Raw genomic sequence first — 18,883 nt, 5'->3', positions numbered from 1 at the left:
AGTATAAAGTATTTTAGAGAACTACTCAGTAGAGTACTACTCGGTTATGACTGACAATGATGGGAGTGTGTAAGCATGTACAATGATGGGAGAGTGTAAGCACTCAAAAGATCAGGCTGAGATTGATCATTTGCTCCAATGACTAGCTCAGCTTTGTTGATTCTCAGCAATGTGTACTTTTTGCATCTAAATCATGAGTTTCTTTGGCAGAAGAATTTTCTAAGACATCAGAGTAGATTATTAGGAAAAATCATTCTATGCATAAAAATAATTTTGTATACATTTACATACACACACACACACAAAAGCAGATTTTCAGACAGAATGTCTAGATTAAACCCCATACTCTCTCCTGCAAGAACAAACATGCCCATAGACCCCCATCTCACTGTGTTCCTGAGGTACACACACACCAGTTTCCAAAGTCACAGACCCCTTGGGCCATATTCTGAATTTGTGGATTTCGGTTTGATTTTCAAACCACATTTTTTTTCTTTAGACAAAGCACTAATTTTTGAAGACTTCCAAAAATTTTAATTTTGATAATCCAGAAGACCCTTTGAGAGGGTTCAATAGGGGTTAATCAGAACATAACAGGGCCCTCTCATAGTGGGCAAACTCTTTTTCTATCATTTGTATAAAATACAGAAAATATAGTCCCATTTTTACAGTCTGAAGATATCTCAAATAATTACCGCATCTCATTTTACATGTGACTTGTCAAGTCAAGCCAAGAAGCTTTTATTGTCATTTTGACCATATATAGCTGATGCAGTACAGAGTGAAATTAAACAATGTTCCTCCAGGACCCTGATGCTACGTCAAGACAGCTACATAAGACAACTCCTCCTTACCACTGGACTTTTTGCCACAGAAAATGCCAGAGACATTTTCCTCCCCTCTATTTCCTCATCCATGGACCTCCTCTGCCCTCTGTCCTCTAAAAAAAAATAAGGAAGACTTCTTGTTCTTTGGCTATTGGAGGTGTTACATAGCAATCAGAGAGAAATAAGGACAGCAGTGAGAAAGTGGAAGAAATCACTCTACACCGATCTGTCCAAAACCCTGAAGTGGAACTTCTACTAAGACCAAGGGTTCTACGAGGAACAGATGCACAAGATCCTTGTAAGTTCCGAAACATCTTTACTACTTAACAACACTTTGCTGCTCGACTCGGATCCTCCTGCTCCATCCTCCCTGACTGCTGAAGATTTTCACATCAAAAATCTGAAAGACCTTCACTTCTATCCTGACTGCCCCTTTACACTCCCCTTCTCTTTTATTGCCACATGTTTCTAACCTAGTGTGTTGGGAGCATGGAAGAAAACTTTATTGACTTAATTGACTAAGAGACAGAAACATTCTGAGAACAGAAGAGTTCTGACAACATTAGTGATACACCAAAACCAAATCAGAAAGGCAAAATAAAGGAAGCGCAATAGCTAGGCATGTACATTGACACACACACACACAGTACAATACACACACAGTACAATACAGTACAAATTTTCTTTGTGTAAAGTCATACCTTCACATGGGTTTTCGTACAACTGATGTGCGGATGAAACTCAAATCAGATCTCATTCCTGTCATTCAATAACTTGAATCTAAGAATATACTAGAAACAGGCCCCAGAATATGAGCAGTTAAACTGTGTGCTGCTTAGATAATTTTATGTATGAGCAGGTGTACAGGTCATACAGCTCTTATTAAATTGGCTAGTAAATGTAACTGAACTACGTTTAAATTTTGTGTATTTGTTTTTTTAATTATTCCTGGTAAAAGTCTGTTATACTGCAAATGAATACATTTCTTATGTTATCACAGTCAAATTACCCTAATATTTCTCAATATAAATTATGCTAAAGCAAATAACATTATGCAGCATATTTTTGATGGTAATTTATATGGCAATAGAACAAATCAGTTTAAAGCTGGGAATTATTCTCTTATATTCTTTCTATATATATATATATATATATATATATATATATATATATATATATATATATATATATAAAAACACTGTAGGGTTCATGATTAGAAACATATCTGCTCACATTCTTTATCTCTCTTCTCTCTCAGAGTTTATAGGTTGCTGAAAGATTTCACCAGTCAACATGTAAGAAGATTAGGAATGTAATTCTTTTTCATCATAGAAATACATTTGGTTATAATCAGATGAAGGGCATGATGTCATTTCAGAAGAACAGACCATGCCTAGGACAGCTTCGACACACATATATGTACACCCACAACAGCAGCAGTGACAGATCCGCATCAGAAAGGAGTTTGAATACAAAACTTGGAGCCAAGTCTGATTATTTTGCCTTGATGATACTGATAATCCTGTTTATTTGGACAGGATTAAAGTGTACTTTGCAGAGTATGTAGGACAAAAAATCTGGAGAAATGGTATATGCTTGGAAGTGATCACTTGAGGAGGGGTTCATCAATCCTTTGAGAAAAGGGTGGCACGCATTCTAGTTTCTCTCCAGTCTGTGGAGCACCTGCCTTAGTCGAGAACATGATGTTACTGACGCTAAGGCTTTTCTGGCTTGCTTTTCTCTGGCCCGTCACCCTGCTTACTGACAGCCAATTCTCCAGCCGACGCAGACAGAAGAATGTATACCTGGGGGAGAATACGTGGCACAAACATGGAGGGTGAGAATGGTGCTAAATTAGTTTCCTTGTGAGTTTCCTTTGATGTTGCTATGCATGTTGTTGTTTTCAGTAGGTGCCAAGATTGAAGGATAACATAGAATGAATGATACCAGCTGATTAAATAAGCTTAAGATCATGCCATTTCTGTTATCAGTATAACACTTTAAGAAAGAAGGTGCCTTAATGCTGTTTAGGTCCCTACTATTCAAGCAACAGGGAACATGGCAAGGAAAAGTTCCCTGACATCACATGATAAAGAAACCTTTGAGATTTACTAGAAATCCTTCTTCTTCTGGGTGATATTTGGCAGTTGAACAACAAATCAGCACAGTATATAGCTGTAGGAGTCTGCTATTGTTTTGATATATTCAGTATGAGCATACTGTGAATAGGAAGTTTAGTAGGTGATATGTTGCTATAGCAGGTAGTTTTGCCTTCTCATAGCTCCAGTGTTTCTGGTTTGATCTTGAGCTCGAGTTACTGTATGTGTAGAATTTCTGTGCATGTTCATACTGTGTTAAAATGGGATTCCTTTCACCTACCAGAACATAGGCAATAATAAATTCCCCAATAGATGCATGAACATATACATGTACACTGATTCAGGCATAACATTATGACCACCTCCCTAATATTGTGTTGGTCCCCCTTTTGCTGCCAAAACACCCCTGACCTGTCAAGGCATGGACTCCACTAGATCCCTGAAGGTGTGTTGTGGTATCTGGCACCAAGATGTTAGCAACAAATCCTTTAATTCCTGTAAGTTGCAAGGTGGGGCCTCCATGGATCTGACTTGTTTGTTCAGCACGTCCCACAGATTTGGGGAATTTGAAGGCCAAGTTAACACCTCAAACTTGTTGTTGTGCTCATCAAACCATTCCTGAACCATTTTTGCTTTGTGGCATGGTGCATTATCCTGCTGAAATAGGCCACAGCCATCAGGGAATACTGTTTCCATGAAAGGGTGTACATGGTCTGCAACAGTGCTTAGGTAAGTGGTATATGTCAAAGTAACATCCACATGGATGCAGAACTCAAGATTTCCTAGTAGAACATTGCCCAAAGTATGACACTGCCTCTGCCGGCTGGCCTTCTTCCCATAGTGCATCCTGGTGCCATGTGTTCCCCAGGTAAGTGACGCACATGAACCTGATGTAATCTGTCAATCACATTTTCTTTTACATCTATAAATAGTATAGTCAAATAAAATCAACGAAAACACAGTTTTGTCTGATAAAAATGCTACAGCACATACTGTGTATATGATCAATAAAATATATTTCCATTGACAGCAGTACCAGATGTCTAATTATAATGATGCATTCTGAACTATATCCATCTTCTTCTACTGCAGATGGCCCCACAGAAATACCCAAAAATTATATATTTATTTTTATTTGTTTATTTCTCTTTTTAATTCAGACAAATAGCCTTCAAAATGAAGAAGACTGACAGCACCAAGTCTATGCTAATTAAATCAGAGCAACTTCTGCGCATTGAGGACCATGACTTTGCCATGAGACCTGGCTTTGGAGGTGAGAAAATGCATGTAGTCTACTTCCTGTTATGACTGAGTACCTTTTGTTGACTAGAGGCAAAGAGACTGTGGTTCTGAGGGTGTGAGAGAGAAGTGGTCAGAAATGTAAAGTGTACATTATAAATGACATCCATGGCCAGTAGCCAAGGAAGCAAAATTAGCTGTGCTTCCTGGATGGGAGACGACCTTCTCCCTCCCTAGATGGCAGTTGTTGTATGATAGTGAAGAGCTGACTGGAGGTACGAATTAGTAGGTGACTAAATTTAAAACATTAACATCTATGTGACTGGGCTCTTGGGATTATTAGTAATGATGTACAACTTCAAATCAAGTTAAAAAATTTTCAAAGTAATTTCCTTAGGACTGATTACATATCTCACATGTGCTAGATTTACATGTAAATAGAGAACAAACTTTAGTATGAACCTCCTAAAGTCAAGCAGTATAAAGTGTTTATAGAGAGCCTTATGACCAATGTGTAACAGCCATAAGAAGAGCAAATGAGAGAAATGTAGTTTAGCGTTTCATCTTCCCTCTTAGAAAACACTGTGACCCAGATTGGCATTTGTCCCAAACACTCAGTGGGCACAAAGAACACAGATGTGTTTTGTTTAATGTATTGTTATCTGGATTAAAATCCTAGTCTCTTATTATGTGTAACAAAGTTGGTCCAAGATTACAGAGAAGTGGTCAATAAAATAATGTATCATTCAGTTATTTTATGCACTGATTAGATTATATCAAGCACTACTTATGACAGTGCAAAACTGCTTCTCAGCAGTGGAGCAGTTATGCTGTGGTAATAAGTAAAGAAATTGAATAACTGCTTGTTTGTATTACTGCAGCTGTGTTTGTTCTTTAAGGGAAAAATAAGTCTCTGTGTATCTTCATAAAAGGTAGGGAATACACAGTACACCCTTAACTACAACAGAAGGATTAAAATAGTGAGCATCTACCCACACAAAGCCCTGCAAATATTAGCATCAGCCTTACTCATACAACATGGGTGTTTTTCATTTTGAAAGTAAAGTGCTCTCATGCAGTCTGCTTTCTGTGACGACATGTTGAGATCCAGATTTGGGTTGTGCAGGAGCTACAATTTTAAATTCTCTAATTTGTAATAGGTGTTCAAATGCTGCCATGACTGAGTTTTTTTTCCATTTTAAATTTTTGTTCTTTTGTTAACTAGAGATTAAAAAGTTAAAGGAGAGACAGAGAGATTGTGCTTATGTCTGCTTGACTGTGTGTGTGAGAAAAAAGATCTGACAGATTGTAAAGATAATGTGTCTATATAAAGTGTACAGTGTAAATGACACCACTTGTGCCAGCCATCCATGGCCAAAAGCCAAGATAGAAAAATTGGCTTTGCTCTGTTGTTGGGAGGAATGGCATGCTCTCTCCTCTGTCATAAGCAACAGTTAAAAAAAATGTGGTTAGATGGTTTCATCCTCCCTAGTTGATCATTTTCATATGATAACAGAGAGCTGGCAGGTAGATGAAAAGTGGTTGGTGACCAAATTTTTGGGAAGAGGTGGAGGGATTCTAGATTTAAAAAATGCTGAAACGTTAACATATATTTAATGGGGCTATTAGGACTATTAATAACTGATTTACAACTTCAAAGTGGGTTCAAAATAACTTCCATAAGACTCCATATACAAATATGATAGATTTACATCACTATGTAATAGAAAACTAACATTAGAATGAACCTGCATCTGCTGAGTCAAGCAGCTCATAAACTGCTTATAGAGAGCCTGACGACCAGTGTGTAGCTTAGCCACCAGGAAAGCAAATGAAAGAAATGTAGGTTAGTGTGTCATCTTGTGCTTCTAAATCTTCCCTCCTAAAAACACTGTGACCCAGATTTGCATTTGTGCCAAGCACACAATGGGCACAAAGAAGACAGATGTGTTTGTTTTGTTTGTTGTAATCTGCATTAAAAACCTGGGCTGACTCTTAGTATGTAGAACAAAGTTTGTCTAAGCTTACAAAGAAGTGGTCAATAAAATAATGTAACATCGGAGGATTTTTTCTTTAAGTTATAATTTTATGCACTGATTAGATTTTATCCCACACTATTTATAATTGTCGAAGAGGCTGTTTCTATGAAAGTACAAAACTGCTTCTCAGCAGTGAAGCAGATGTGCTATGGAAAGAAGCAGAGAATTGGAATAAGTGCTTGTTTGGATTTCTGCAGCTGTGTTTGTTCTTTAAGGAAAGATATGGGATACACAGTACATTATTAAGCACACTAGGAGGATTAAGGCAGAGAGCATTTATCCACATAAAGCCCTGCAAATATAAGCATTAGCTCTACTCATACAGCAAGGGTGTTTTTGAAAGTAAAGTGCCCTCAGCTTTTATATAAATATCTGAATGGTTGTCTTGTTGTATCATCTGCTATTGGATCCTAATTAAACAGAAAGTTTTTAAATCAAAGAGAACATGTATGAAGCCATGTATAATAACAAAAAGCAGCACGATTTTGCTGTGGTTTAAGGTTCAATCAAAAGCACAAGTAGCTAGATCAGAAGTTACTACTAAAAATTCAGTATGATTTTCTTCAAGATACATATAAGACAAACTGTCAGAAACTAAATGCATTATGTTTGAGACTGTTGTAAAAAAGTTATGCATCATTTCAAGGTAACACAAAGACATGGCTGACATGTCTATGGTGTCATTTCCAAGGTTCAGCTGTTCCAGTGGGTATTGATGTGCAGGTGGAAAGTATTGACAGCATTTCAGAGGTTAACATGGTGAGTGCTGTGTAATATTTATTTATTTTATAATTTTTGTTTAGACATCTAAATTACTTAATTACTTAGTAGACTATTACTTAATTATGCATAGGACTTCACAATGACACTCTATTTGAGACACTACTGGCAGGATGACAGACTGGCCTTCCCTTCAACCAACAACAAGAGCCGAACATTTGATGCACGACTTGTGAAGAAAATATGGGTGCCAGATGTCTTCTTTGTTCATTCCAAGCGTTCTTTCATTCATGACACTACAATGGAGAACATCATGTTGAGAGTGTATCCAGATGGAAACATTCTCTACAGTGTCAGGTAAAGGCACAGCTGATTGCAAAATACTAAAGATTAAAAATTAGTATGTTGGAATGCAATTACATTGCCTATATTTTGATTTTACTGCCATTACATATTTTTGTTATTTTGTAATTGTATTTGTAATCTTGGTATATATATATATATATATAAAATATATATATACACATTAATTAGCCATAACATTAAAACCACTACCAGGTGAAATGAATAACATTGATTATCTTGTTACAATAGCACTTGTCAATGTGGGCAATATATTATATATAAGTGAACAGTCAGCTCTCAAAGTTGATGTGTTGGAAGCACGAAAAATGGGCAAGCCTAAGGAATCGAGCAACATTGGCAAGGGCCAAAGTGCTATATATCTGAGTCTCAAACAGCAGGTGTTGTGGGGTGTTCCCAATATGGAGTAGTTAGTACATACTGAAAGTGGTCGAAAGAAGGACAAACAGTGAACTAGCATCAGGGTCATGGGCACTCGGGGCTTATTGAAGACTAGCCTGTTTGTTGCAATTCCACAGAAGAGCTACTGTAACAAATTAGTGAAAAATTTACTGCCAATGATAAACATTTTGCTACATATGGGTCAGAGTGATCATGCTGACCCCATGCACAGCCAAAAGCACTTACAACAGAGTGAATTAAGTGAAAATGTTGCTTACATTTGACATGGGTAATGTCAGATCAATGGAGGCCCCACTTCACAACTTACAGGACTGCTAAACTCTTGGAACCAGACACCACAGCACACCATCAGAGATTGGTCAGAGCTGTTTTGGCAGCACAATGGGGACCTACACAATATAAGACAGGTGGTCTTAATGTTTATTACTGACTGGTATATATCAGACTACAGATGAAATCATATTAGTTTAGTCATATTAGTTTTTTTCTTTTTAAATACATGGTAATATTTAAGATATCAGATTCAGCCTAACCTGTTTGAAGTCATACGTTTAAATGTGAGTATGGTGGTGACTTGGTTTGAATATTGTTAGATATTTCTCTTGCATTATTTTTGAAGTATTAATTTAACCATCAGAGCACGAGGCATTTGTAGTTCACACATGAAAATGAATGTTATCAAGTGTATCTTTATGTAACCTGTGAATAAAAACTACACCTGGTTACGTATTTAACCCGGTTCCCTAAGACGGGAACAAGATGCTGCATCATGGCTGATGCTATGGGAACACTTTTTTGTGGAAGTTGTGTCTGAAGCTCTGTGTGAAATCACACTGATTTTCTCGGCTTGGGTAGGTCATGTGATGTGACATCGCACGCCAGCAAGAGCATATTTCTACTAGTCTGAAGGAAGTCATTCAAGTAGACAGCTAAAATGTGGCAAGTAAAACAGCATCCTCTTCCTTTCTCAGGGAACTATGTTACATACATGACCTGGTGGCTGCATGGCACTGCAGAGAATGCGAGGGGCAACAGAACAAGCACATGAGTGATAGGCCTTCAAAGAGGCATGTCTGCAGGAACTCTAGCACTGTACTAACAGGGTTTAGGAGCTGGTCCCTCTCAAGGGCAAGACCAAGAGGCTTAAAATCTCAGGGTGGGAGTTAAGAATCACCCCCTGTGCCTGAGAGAGAAGGTTCCTCCTGATGGGACTCTCCCAAGGAGTGCTGTCCAGAAGGGCACAGAGGACATTGGGTCGACTCCTCAAAGGTGAGCAAAGAAACTTCCACCCAGCCAAAAATCGCCATGGATGATTGCGGAATGAGATTAGCAACTGTCAGCACGAATGGCACTGACTGTTCCTCTCAGCAATACAATGGCATACCGCTTATCATCACCCACATCAAGCTCTTTAGAGACTGATGAAAACAATAATAATTCTTTCTTCAGATCAGGAGAAATTGCAAAGCAAGCTCCCAGAGACGAAGTGAGGAAATCCAAGAGGAGAAAGAGGACAAGAGAAAGGGGATCACTCATCTCTCATTCTGTTTCTGCTAACTCAACTTTTTAGCACGCTGCCTCAGCAGTTGTGAGACCCGAGACACAATGCACAGATGCACAACACTTTCTGAACAGTTTGTTCGATATCTTTCCTAATCTTGTATATATATCTTCTTTTTCCCTAACCTATACAGATAGGACAAACAATCGACACAAACATACATAGAGTGCTTCCTAAATACAAAGAAGCTGAAGTAATGTGACATAGATGCCCTTTTATGGTCTTGCTGGCGCACTTCGGGTCGGTCACATGACTGACCAGAGGCGATACAGGGGCATGATTTCACACAGAGCTTCAAACAAACCTTTCACAAAGATGCATTCCCATAACGTCAGCCATGACACAGTGTTGAGTTACCTCGAAAGGGAACTATGTTTGAATTTTCCATGAGTAAGAACTGTTTGCACTTTAGTAAACATGTATAACCCACTAGCATTTCTATATGATAATATATATACAGTATATGCAACTGCAGACAAGACTATAACAAACTTTTCTTAACCAGACCTCAAGCTTATGAAATATATGTGTCATACGATAATATCTAATGTGCTGTGCTTTGTTACAGAATCACTGTGACTGCTTTGTGCTCTATGGACTTTAGTAATTTTCCACTAGATACACAGAACTGTTCTCTGGAACTAGAGAGTTGTGAGTACTGGTGTTACATGTCTCACATGTATCAATTACTTACTTCAATGCACAATCCCTTGTCACCATCTCATTATCTGATGTCCAAAAAATGTACATTATATGAACTACAGAATTTGTAACAATATAGTAATATAGAATTTGTAAAAATTAAGTATTTTGGTTTTTTTTTGTACTTTTGCACTCCTTAATCAGTTATCCTGGCAGGCAAAACTATCTATCACTGTTTTATCCTCCTTTGTGATCTCTTTTAGATGCTTACAATGAAAATGACCTCATGCTCTACTGGAAGAATGGGAACGATTCATTAAGGACTGATGAGATTGTACTATCACAGTTTTTTATTGAAGAATTCCACCCTTCCTATGGGCTAGCTTTCTACAGCAGTACTGGTATGTACTTCTCTATGAGAACACTTTATAACACTTTAGCTGTTTTCTTGTTCTGCACGTAGAACCCCCATTCTAGAATCTAGAGTCTAGAATAAGCATTAGAGTCTAAGTGGAAACAAATGGTCCCACATCAGTTGGGAAAGTGCAACTTTAATTTATTACCCATAAATGCATAGATCTGCAGGAGATATCTTAACACTGAGAAAGATAAATTAAATATACACCAATGTATAGCAGTTAGGAACTTTTTTCTCTTTCTATTATTTATAGATTCCATATTTTTGTGTTTACTTTCTTGGATTTCTTAGTTTAATATGTAAGGCTTCCTCTTGTTTTCACTTCTAAAAAGGTCATTTACATATTGTACTCTTTCCAAATTAATCAGATTGATGGCTGAAGTGGTGTGCTGTTTTTTCTCACTAACATATTGTTTTCACTATCCCAGGCTGGTATAATAGACTCTACATAAACTTCATTCTCAGGAGACATATCTTCTTCTTCATGCTTCAGACATACTTCCCAACCATGCTCATGGTCATGCTCTCCTGGGTCTCCTTCTGGATTGATAGGAGGGCTGTCCCTGCCCGAGTTTCACTAGGTATCAAATTCTAAGATGGAAACATGCTTCTACAGAGTAATTTTGCACTCTATGTGGTCAAAGACACAGAAAATACAAAAAAACCCCAAATGAAACATGAGGAGTTCTGATTACTGGGTTTTGGGGTGGTGCTTTGGGACACTATGACAAAGCTGCAAAAGTATTATATGGAATTACACAACATCCACAGCACCCAATTCACACAGCCCTTATTACATTCACTGTAGCTTGAGTACCTGAATTCAATCACACACACACACACAATATAAACAAAAAATCTCACAATGTCAGTGAATCTGCAGTATCGTCCAGTGGTCTGTAACTGACATACCAAGCCTTTGTGTACAGTGTTCACTTCACTAGTTAATGAGAATGATATAATGGTTTCTCAATTTTTGTTTAGCCCTATTAATATTAATGGCTGAATTTTTGCCTGAGAATTTGGATCTATTTGCCTCCCTCAGGGGCTTGTGTCACATATATCAAGCCCGTTGTAATGCATATGCTGAGACGGGAGTAGAAGAATCCATGTGCAGAGTTTAATGGTGAACAATAGCAAACAATCCAATACATGAGGCAGAAGCAAAAACCAGAAACAGGCAGGGTTCAAATAACCAGAAAGCAGCAATACACATGGCAGACAAATCTAATACAAAAATACAAAAGTGCAAAACCAGATAACAGAAAACTAGGTGATAACAAGCAAACATAAACAGTGAAGCAAGGCTTGGTAATGCAGGAGAACTGATGATACTCTGTACCTAGCTTAGCATAAGCATGGTCTAAATGGCTAAAACACAGGAAGTGACCTGGAAGTGCCAGTATTCGGGTAAGGGTTCCCTCTGGTCGTGAAGAGGGGGAGGTGCAACTGAAGATTTTACAGAAAAACCACTCCCATCCCCCACCCCCCCATGAACACCTCCGGGTGTTCTCCCACTAGGGCACCCCCTAGGTCTTGGGGCAGGTCCTCCTGGGTGGTTAACATGGAATTCCTGGATTAGTGCAGACTCGCAGTAATTTTAAGTTCTCCATGTCAATGGTAAGTGTAGGCCACCAGAAAGCATTCTGAACGGTAGTAGTAATACGTTTTATTCCTAGATGGCTTGAGCTAGGTGAGTCATGAACCCACTGAATGGCTTTGGTATGCAGGGCTTGGGTCACTGGGATACTGTTTGGACACTCTGGTGGAGGTGGTTCATCCTGTTGAGCTCATTGTATTTCTTCCATCAAGTCCCAGCGAACAGGGGCAATGATGAGGGAAGGTGACAATATGGACTCAGGATTGGTGGCGAGGCTACAGGGGTCATGTCGTCAAGACAATGTGTCAGCCTTGCTATTTTTTGTACCTGGTTGATATGTGACTGAACCTCAAGGAAGAAGAGGGCCCATCGGGCTTGGCGTGGGTTCAGTTTCCTGTCTCCCTTGAGGTATTCTAGATTCTTGTAATCTGTAATTACTTGAAATGCACAGTGTGCCCCCTAAAGCCAATGCCTCCATTCTCCCAGGATGGCTTTAATTGACAGCAACTCCTTATTTCCTACGTTATAGTTCACTTCTGCTGTGTTAAATTTTCTTGAATAGTAAGCGCAGGGGTACAACTTGGCTGGAATACCATGGTGTTGGGATAAAACGGCCCCAATCCCACAGTTGGATGCATCCACCTCTACAATGAAAGGGAGGTCAGGGTCTGGGTGTTTAAGGATGGGCATGGTTGTAAACCTTCTCTTGAGGTCCTCAAAAGTTTTCAGAGCAGCAGCATCCCAGCAGAGCTTCTTTGGTTCGCCCCATAGCAAAGATTTGAGTGGAGCAGCCACCATGCTGTAATTATGGGTAAATCGTCTATAGAAGTTTGCGAATCCTAAGAACTTTTGCAGCTCCTTGATAATTGTGGGCCTTGGCTATTCTGTCACTGCTTGTACTTTGCATGGATCCAACTCTACCCCATGATGGCTAATATTGTATCCCAAAAGGATATAGTGGTACAGTGGAATAGCTTTAGCATAAGCATGGCTTAAATAGCTAAAACAGAAGACATGAACTGAGTGACCTGGAAGTGTCAGTATTCAGTTGAGGGTTCCCCCTGGTGGTGAAGAGGGGGAGGTGCAACTGAAGATGTTACACCTGTACTCAGATAATAAGCTTAATGATAGTTCAAAATGTTTGAAATATTTATTTTTCAAAATTCCTTATAAAATCACATTCAATGTATCTTGTTTTCTGTAGCTCAGGGAAATTGCAGCTATTAAAAGGGAAGATTAGAATCCATGCCAATGCTTTTAAGTTAATTTTGAGCAAGACACTTGGTGTGACATGATTAAATATAATACAGATCTAGAGAGCTGAGAGGAAATGGGAGAGTAACAAAATCTGAGCTGATATGAGAAAAAAATTCATTCATTCTTTTATTTATTTTTTAAAAAGATATAAATATAGCTTTCATATTCAGAGGGACTCAAGAGACATTTTGTCATGCTGAACAGATAATTTAGTTGGATAACTTAACTATTTGGTCAGTTTACCTATACTGTGGAATTGTATCATTACCCAGTATTTTAATAATATTTGTATTTTTTCATTGCTAATCTAAATCTAAAATGATTACATACAAATGCTTCAGAGTGAAAATGGAATATGCTTTTGAGCTGATAAAAGTAAAAAGTCTATGGCATATTTTAAATATTTGAGTGCCCTTTTCCTTAAACATTTTCCTGTTTTTGTGCAGGTATCACCACTGTGCTGACCATGTCCACCATAATCACAGGTGTTTCAGCTTCCATGCCTCAGGTGTCCTATGTGAAAGCTGTGGATATGTACCTGTGGACGAGTTTCCTTTTTGTCTTTCTTTCTGTCATTGAATATGCTGCTGTTAACTATTTCACCACGGTAGAGGAGATGAAGAAACTCAAGATAGGAAAGGTCAGGGCCACAAGGGCATCTACTCTTGAAGACTGACTATGACTTTCCATTCATGTTTGATGGTTAGAACTTAAATCCTGACATCACCTGCCATTAGCCTCCAACCAATTCACAACTTATCACTTCTTTAGAATATGGTGGCTTGTTTACAGAAAGTCACTTAAGATGACAGTAGGCTGATATCCACTCTACAGCTTAGTTATATCCTAATAGTCTTAATAGTAGTCATTGCCACAGAGCAGCTATACAGGAAACAAGATATAGGTTAAGATTTATTCCCAATGAGCAAGCAAGAGGTGGTACTGATTGAAAACATGAGGAAGAAACTTGAGAGGAACCATCCTTTACTGGACGACAATGGATAGTGTGACTGTGTGTCACAACACATCCACAGCTGTATAACGTAAAGTCAAGCAGTGCTAAGTTATAATGAGTAACCTTAAGTCTGTAGTATCCATGTGACATTATCTTTAGTCAATTGAACACTGAAATAATAAGGTAATAATACACTGGTGTGCTGGGATCAGAGAAAACCCTAAGGGGGCTTTCACATTGGCAGTTTATTCTGAAACACAGCATGGTTTACAGGAAAAATTGGTAATGTGAAAGCTATCATGTGGAGTGGGAAGCGTACCACAGAACCTAAGACTACATGTAGGGTCAGAACTGTGCTGTGATTCCTGTGAATGTGTTCTGATTCGCACTTGTTCAGTTATCATTGCATGTGTTTTAGCTGATGATGACATCATTAGTTTCTAAAACATCTGAGTACACAGAAGAGGAGACATGCTATGTATTGCAAAATATCACCAAAATACAAAATGTTCTGTTCTCTATGCACATTTGTGATGATGTAAGATGAAAGATTTGTGATGATGCAAATGAAACCAGGGTGTGATACAATCAAGTGAGTCAAACACCAGAGCAATGCTTCTGGGGGCACCAGGAAAAATCACACTTAGATTCATATCACAACAAATGTGCCCATTGTTTTAAAAAGCACTTAAAGTATGCAGGGAAGGTGATACTCTAGGACCAGGTCTGGAAACTTTTAGCCACTGACAGGATACCAAGCCAAAAGAATATTCTAGAATTACACCATTTGAAAGTGTTAGATATACCAAAGAGTGCTCCTTGTCTTTTAGTGCTAATTTAATGCTAGGTAGAAGTATTAGCTAATCTCTGCAGCAAAGGGTTGTGTTTATCCATGTAACTACTTATAACATGGGTAGTAATTTGGTTAACACGGAGATAAGAAAACAATAATTTTTAGCTAATATTATGGTAGCTGCTGTTGTTAACATCCTCCTCAACCTTTCTGCAAGCATGTGACGCAGTTAACCACAAAACTCTCTTGTCCACCCTCAGGAGTCTGTTGTGGAACAGCATGGGAATGTTTTGCTTCCTACCTGGATGGTCGCTCATATCAGGTAACATGGTAGGGATTGACATCTGCTCCACGCAGACTCTCTACTGGTGTCCCACAAGGCTCAGTACTTGGTCCTCGCAAAGTTATATCCTCACATGGCTTTTCATACCACTGCTATGCTGATGACACCCAGCTTATCTTCTCCTTCCCTCCCTCGGATACCACAGCTTCTGCTCGGATCTCAGAATGTCTGATTTACATTTCGTCTTGTATAACAGCTCACCAGCTGAAACTCAATACCAGAAAAACTGAACTGCTGGTCATCCCAGGGTGATTCATCCCCATCCCAGGATCTTGCATTGTCTCTGAACAACTCAATAATCTCCCCTTTGGTCACTGCTTGCAACCTTGGGGTAACCATGGACAATCAACTGTCCATTTCCTCCCATGTTGCTGATGTGACACGCTCATGACAGTTTCTTCTGTACAACATCAGAAGGATTCAACCATTCCTATCCACACAGGCTACTCAAGTGCTTGTTCGGTCTCTGGTCATTTCAGGACTGGACTACTGCAACTCTTTACTGGCAGGTTTTCCCTTTGAATGTGATTTGTCCACTGCAAATGATCCAGAATGCAGCTGCATGGCTTGCTTTCAACTTGCCTAAGTTCTCCCACACCACCCCTCTGCTGCGTTCCCTCCACTGGATTCCAGTGACTGCACGCATCAGTTTCAAAACACTGATGCTTGCCTACAAAGCCAAAAATCGACCAGCACCATTTTACCTCAAAGATCTTATTACTTCTCGCACTGCACCTCACTCCCTTTGGTCCACTAGCACAACTCGACTGGTCCCACCATCTCTCAGGATAAAAGGTAGGTATACATCTAGACTCTTCTCTGTTCTGGCACCGAGGTGGTGGAATGAACTTCCCCTAGATGCCCATACAGCTGAGTTACTGACTGTCTGAAGACCTACCTTTTCCTGAAGCACTTAAACTAGCTCTTTTTTTTCCTGTTATTTTTCCTGTTTTTATGTATTGTTTTATATATAATATATAAATATATATTTCATTGTCTGTACCGCTTATCCGATCTATACTCGGGCCACGGGGAACCTTTGCCTATCTCAGGAGTCATCGGGAATCAAGGCAGGATACACCCTGGACGGAGTTATTTATATTATATATATATATATATATATATATATATATATATATATATATATATATATATATATATATAACACCAACTCAATTTTAGGCTAATGGTATCCTAACCTAACCAGTGTTAATATATTCATTGATAGAGACTTTGAAAGCACTTCTGTACGTCGCTCTGGATAAGAGCGTCTGCCAAATGCCAGAAATGTAAATGTAAATGTAACATCACAGTTTTGGTTTACTGTCATTTTGAAAGACCTACATTTAGGCTTTGCTTTCCTTCAGTTCTCGTCTGGCTAGGGCAATTCTTCTGTATATTCTCAAATATCATTGTGATGTCAGTGTGTAATAGTAGCAAAAAGATCATCCATTGAGTAATTTCTGTTGCTGGAGTAATATATTCACCCCATTGCAATAACTTACTTGTAGTGATTGCTTATTAGCAGTAGATAGCTAGTTATCTCACTTCCCTAAACTTACTATTATCTAGTGAGCACCACTCTCATTTCCCCTTCTTTTCAAAATGTCCTTTTACCAAATCTTGTTGAAATGTCACTAGACAGCCAGATCCTAATAGACATGCTTACAGCACCTCTAGCAATAGTTACATTTTAGATTTTGATTCATTCCCCTGGCTCATTCATAGCTCAGGTCTTCTTTGACTGATTGTTATCAGTTTGTAGATGTAAATAGTGACAACTCTATGCATACTAAGTTTGGTGTTCCAAAAGGCTCTTATCTAATACAATTATTGGATACTACAGCTTTCTTCAATTCTATATTTTTGTTTAACAGGGTCAAAAACAATTCAATGGTCCTCATCACCTTCTGTAAACAAACATTAAAAAAAATAACTTCAGGCGGAAAAAACACAAAGAATTTCAGTATGTAGTCATTTTTTTTCTTCCAAAAAGAAAAACCAACATTCAGAAACCAGGCAGGGATAAATAAGTAAAATCTATAAATCACAAACATATACAATCACCTTTATTAACAATAAGTTGAAGTAGACATGTTTCTGTATTAATTTATGAGATTCTTATAGACATTTTGGTTGAATATTCTTTAGAAAATGTTTGAGGACATTTGTTTATTCACAGCTCTTTTCCCACCACATCTCATTGCTGTTGAGATCTGACTTTTACTTGGCCAATCAAACACCAAGAATTTTCTTCGTTAGCCATTCAGATGCTGGTTTGCTTAGGATCATTTTCCTGTTGCATGTCCTAATTTTAGGCCAGCATAAGCTGCTGGACAGATGGCCCCATATTTGTCTCAAGAATATTCAAGTATGAAGTTGAATTAATCATTGCCTCATTGACTGCAAGTTTCCCAGATCCTGTGTCTGCAAAACCCAAATGATCACCCCTCCACCACCAACGTTTGATAGTATGAGCTATTTGTGTTAATTCAGCGTGTTTGAGATGGATACTGTATTATTTCAGCAAACATTACACTGCATGATGGCCAAACACCTTGGACTTGGTTTTATCAATCCAAAAGAAATTATGTATTGTCTCATTATGTAGCTCTTGGGTTTTTTTTCCTTGTAGAATATCAAATTGTTCAGAGATGGCCTTCTAACCCTTCCCACATTGATAAGAATCAAAATTATTATAGATGCCCTACAAGGTACCAAAAATGCAAAACAAAATTGCATTTAGCAGAAATTTAGTATTTCACTAGTTTTTTAAATTATTTATGCTTGTTGCTCATTCATTATTAAGTGGATATCTTCACTTCGATGCTATAAATTTAAAGTTAAAACACTAATGAAACCAAAAAAGCTTATACTGTAGATTCTTCAAAAGTACAGTTTGAGTTTAAAGTATACATTTGTGGATGAAAAATAATTCATAATCCCATTGTCCAGTGTCACCCAGAAGTGGATAGGTTCCCTTTTGAGTCTAGTTCATCTCAATTTTTCTTTAAAGGTTTATGTGGTAGCCTACAATCATGGGTTTCCCTTTCCTTCAAAAGGTGATGACAGTTATTGTATGAACTTCATAGAAAGTGATATCAATATCCTTTTTTTCTGAGCACAGCAAACAGTCACAACATGTATTTTTTCCTTTGATCTAAGTTCACAACACACAAAAGAAATATCCACATTATATCTTATGCTGTCTCTCTTATAACAGTTGCCAGTGTCTAATGATGCATCACAGGCTATGGCATATGATGGCTGTTTCCATGACACAGAGATTGACCTATCACCTTTTCCTGAGCTCCTGACCACCCCCAGCACAGAACGGGCAGTGGTGCCCATGAACTCACCAGTAGAAGCACCTTCCGAGGGCACAAGACTCTGGGGAAAGCGTTCATTTCGGCTCAACATTCGCTTTATAATGAGCAACAGCTATATGATTGACTCATACTCCCGCATCATATTTCCTCTGGCCTATCTGCTTTTCAATATGATTTATTGGTCTTTGTATTCCTGAACAAGAAAACTAGATTAAACACTTTATTCAATTACAGGCTACTGGGGAGATTTGTTAAAACAAAAATACACAAATGAAATTAAAACTGCTGTATTTACA

At 38.3% G+C, this 18,883-nt stretch overlaps 1 protein-coding gene across 1 annotated transcript; it reads left to right on the top strand.

Moving 5' to 3' along the window:
• Positions 1–2,040: 2,040 nt before the first annotated feature.
• gabrr3a (gamma-aminobutyric acid type A receptor subunit rho3a) lies at positions 2,041–18,883 on the top strand. Its single transcript, XM_058411267.1, has 9 exons — positions 2,041–2,664; positions 4,087–4,199; positions 6,896–6,963; positions 7,058–7,281; positions 9,819–9,901; positions 10,156–10,293; positions 10,739–10,891; positions 13,614–13,807; positions 18,482–18,883. The coding sequence occupies exons 1-9, from the start codon at positions 2,528–2,530 to the stop codon at positions 18,782–18,784; spliced, it is 1,413 nt and encodes a 470-aa protein (XP_058267250.1). The 5' UTR covers positions 2,041–2,527; the 3' UTR covers positions 18,785–18,883.

Source organism: Hemibagrus wyckioides, linkage group LG16 (genome assembly GCF_019097595.1).
Source record: "Hemibagrus wyckioides isolate EC202008001 linkage group LG16, SWU_Hwy_1.0, whole genome shotgun sequence".
In the NCBI taxonomy this organism is placed as follows: Eukaryota; Metazoa; Chordata; class Actinopteri; order Siluriformes; family Bagridae; genus Hemibagrus; species Hemibagrus wyckioides.
Note: the sequence above shows the minus strand (reverse complement) of the source record. Positions and strands in the feature narration are given on the sequence as shown.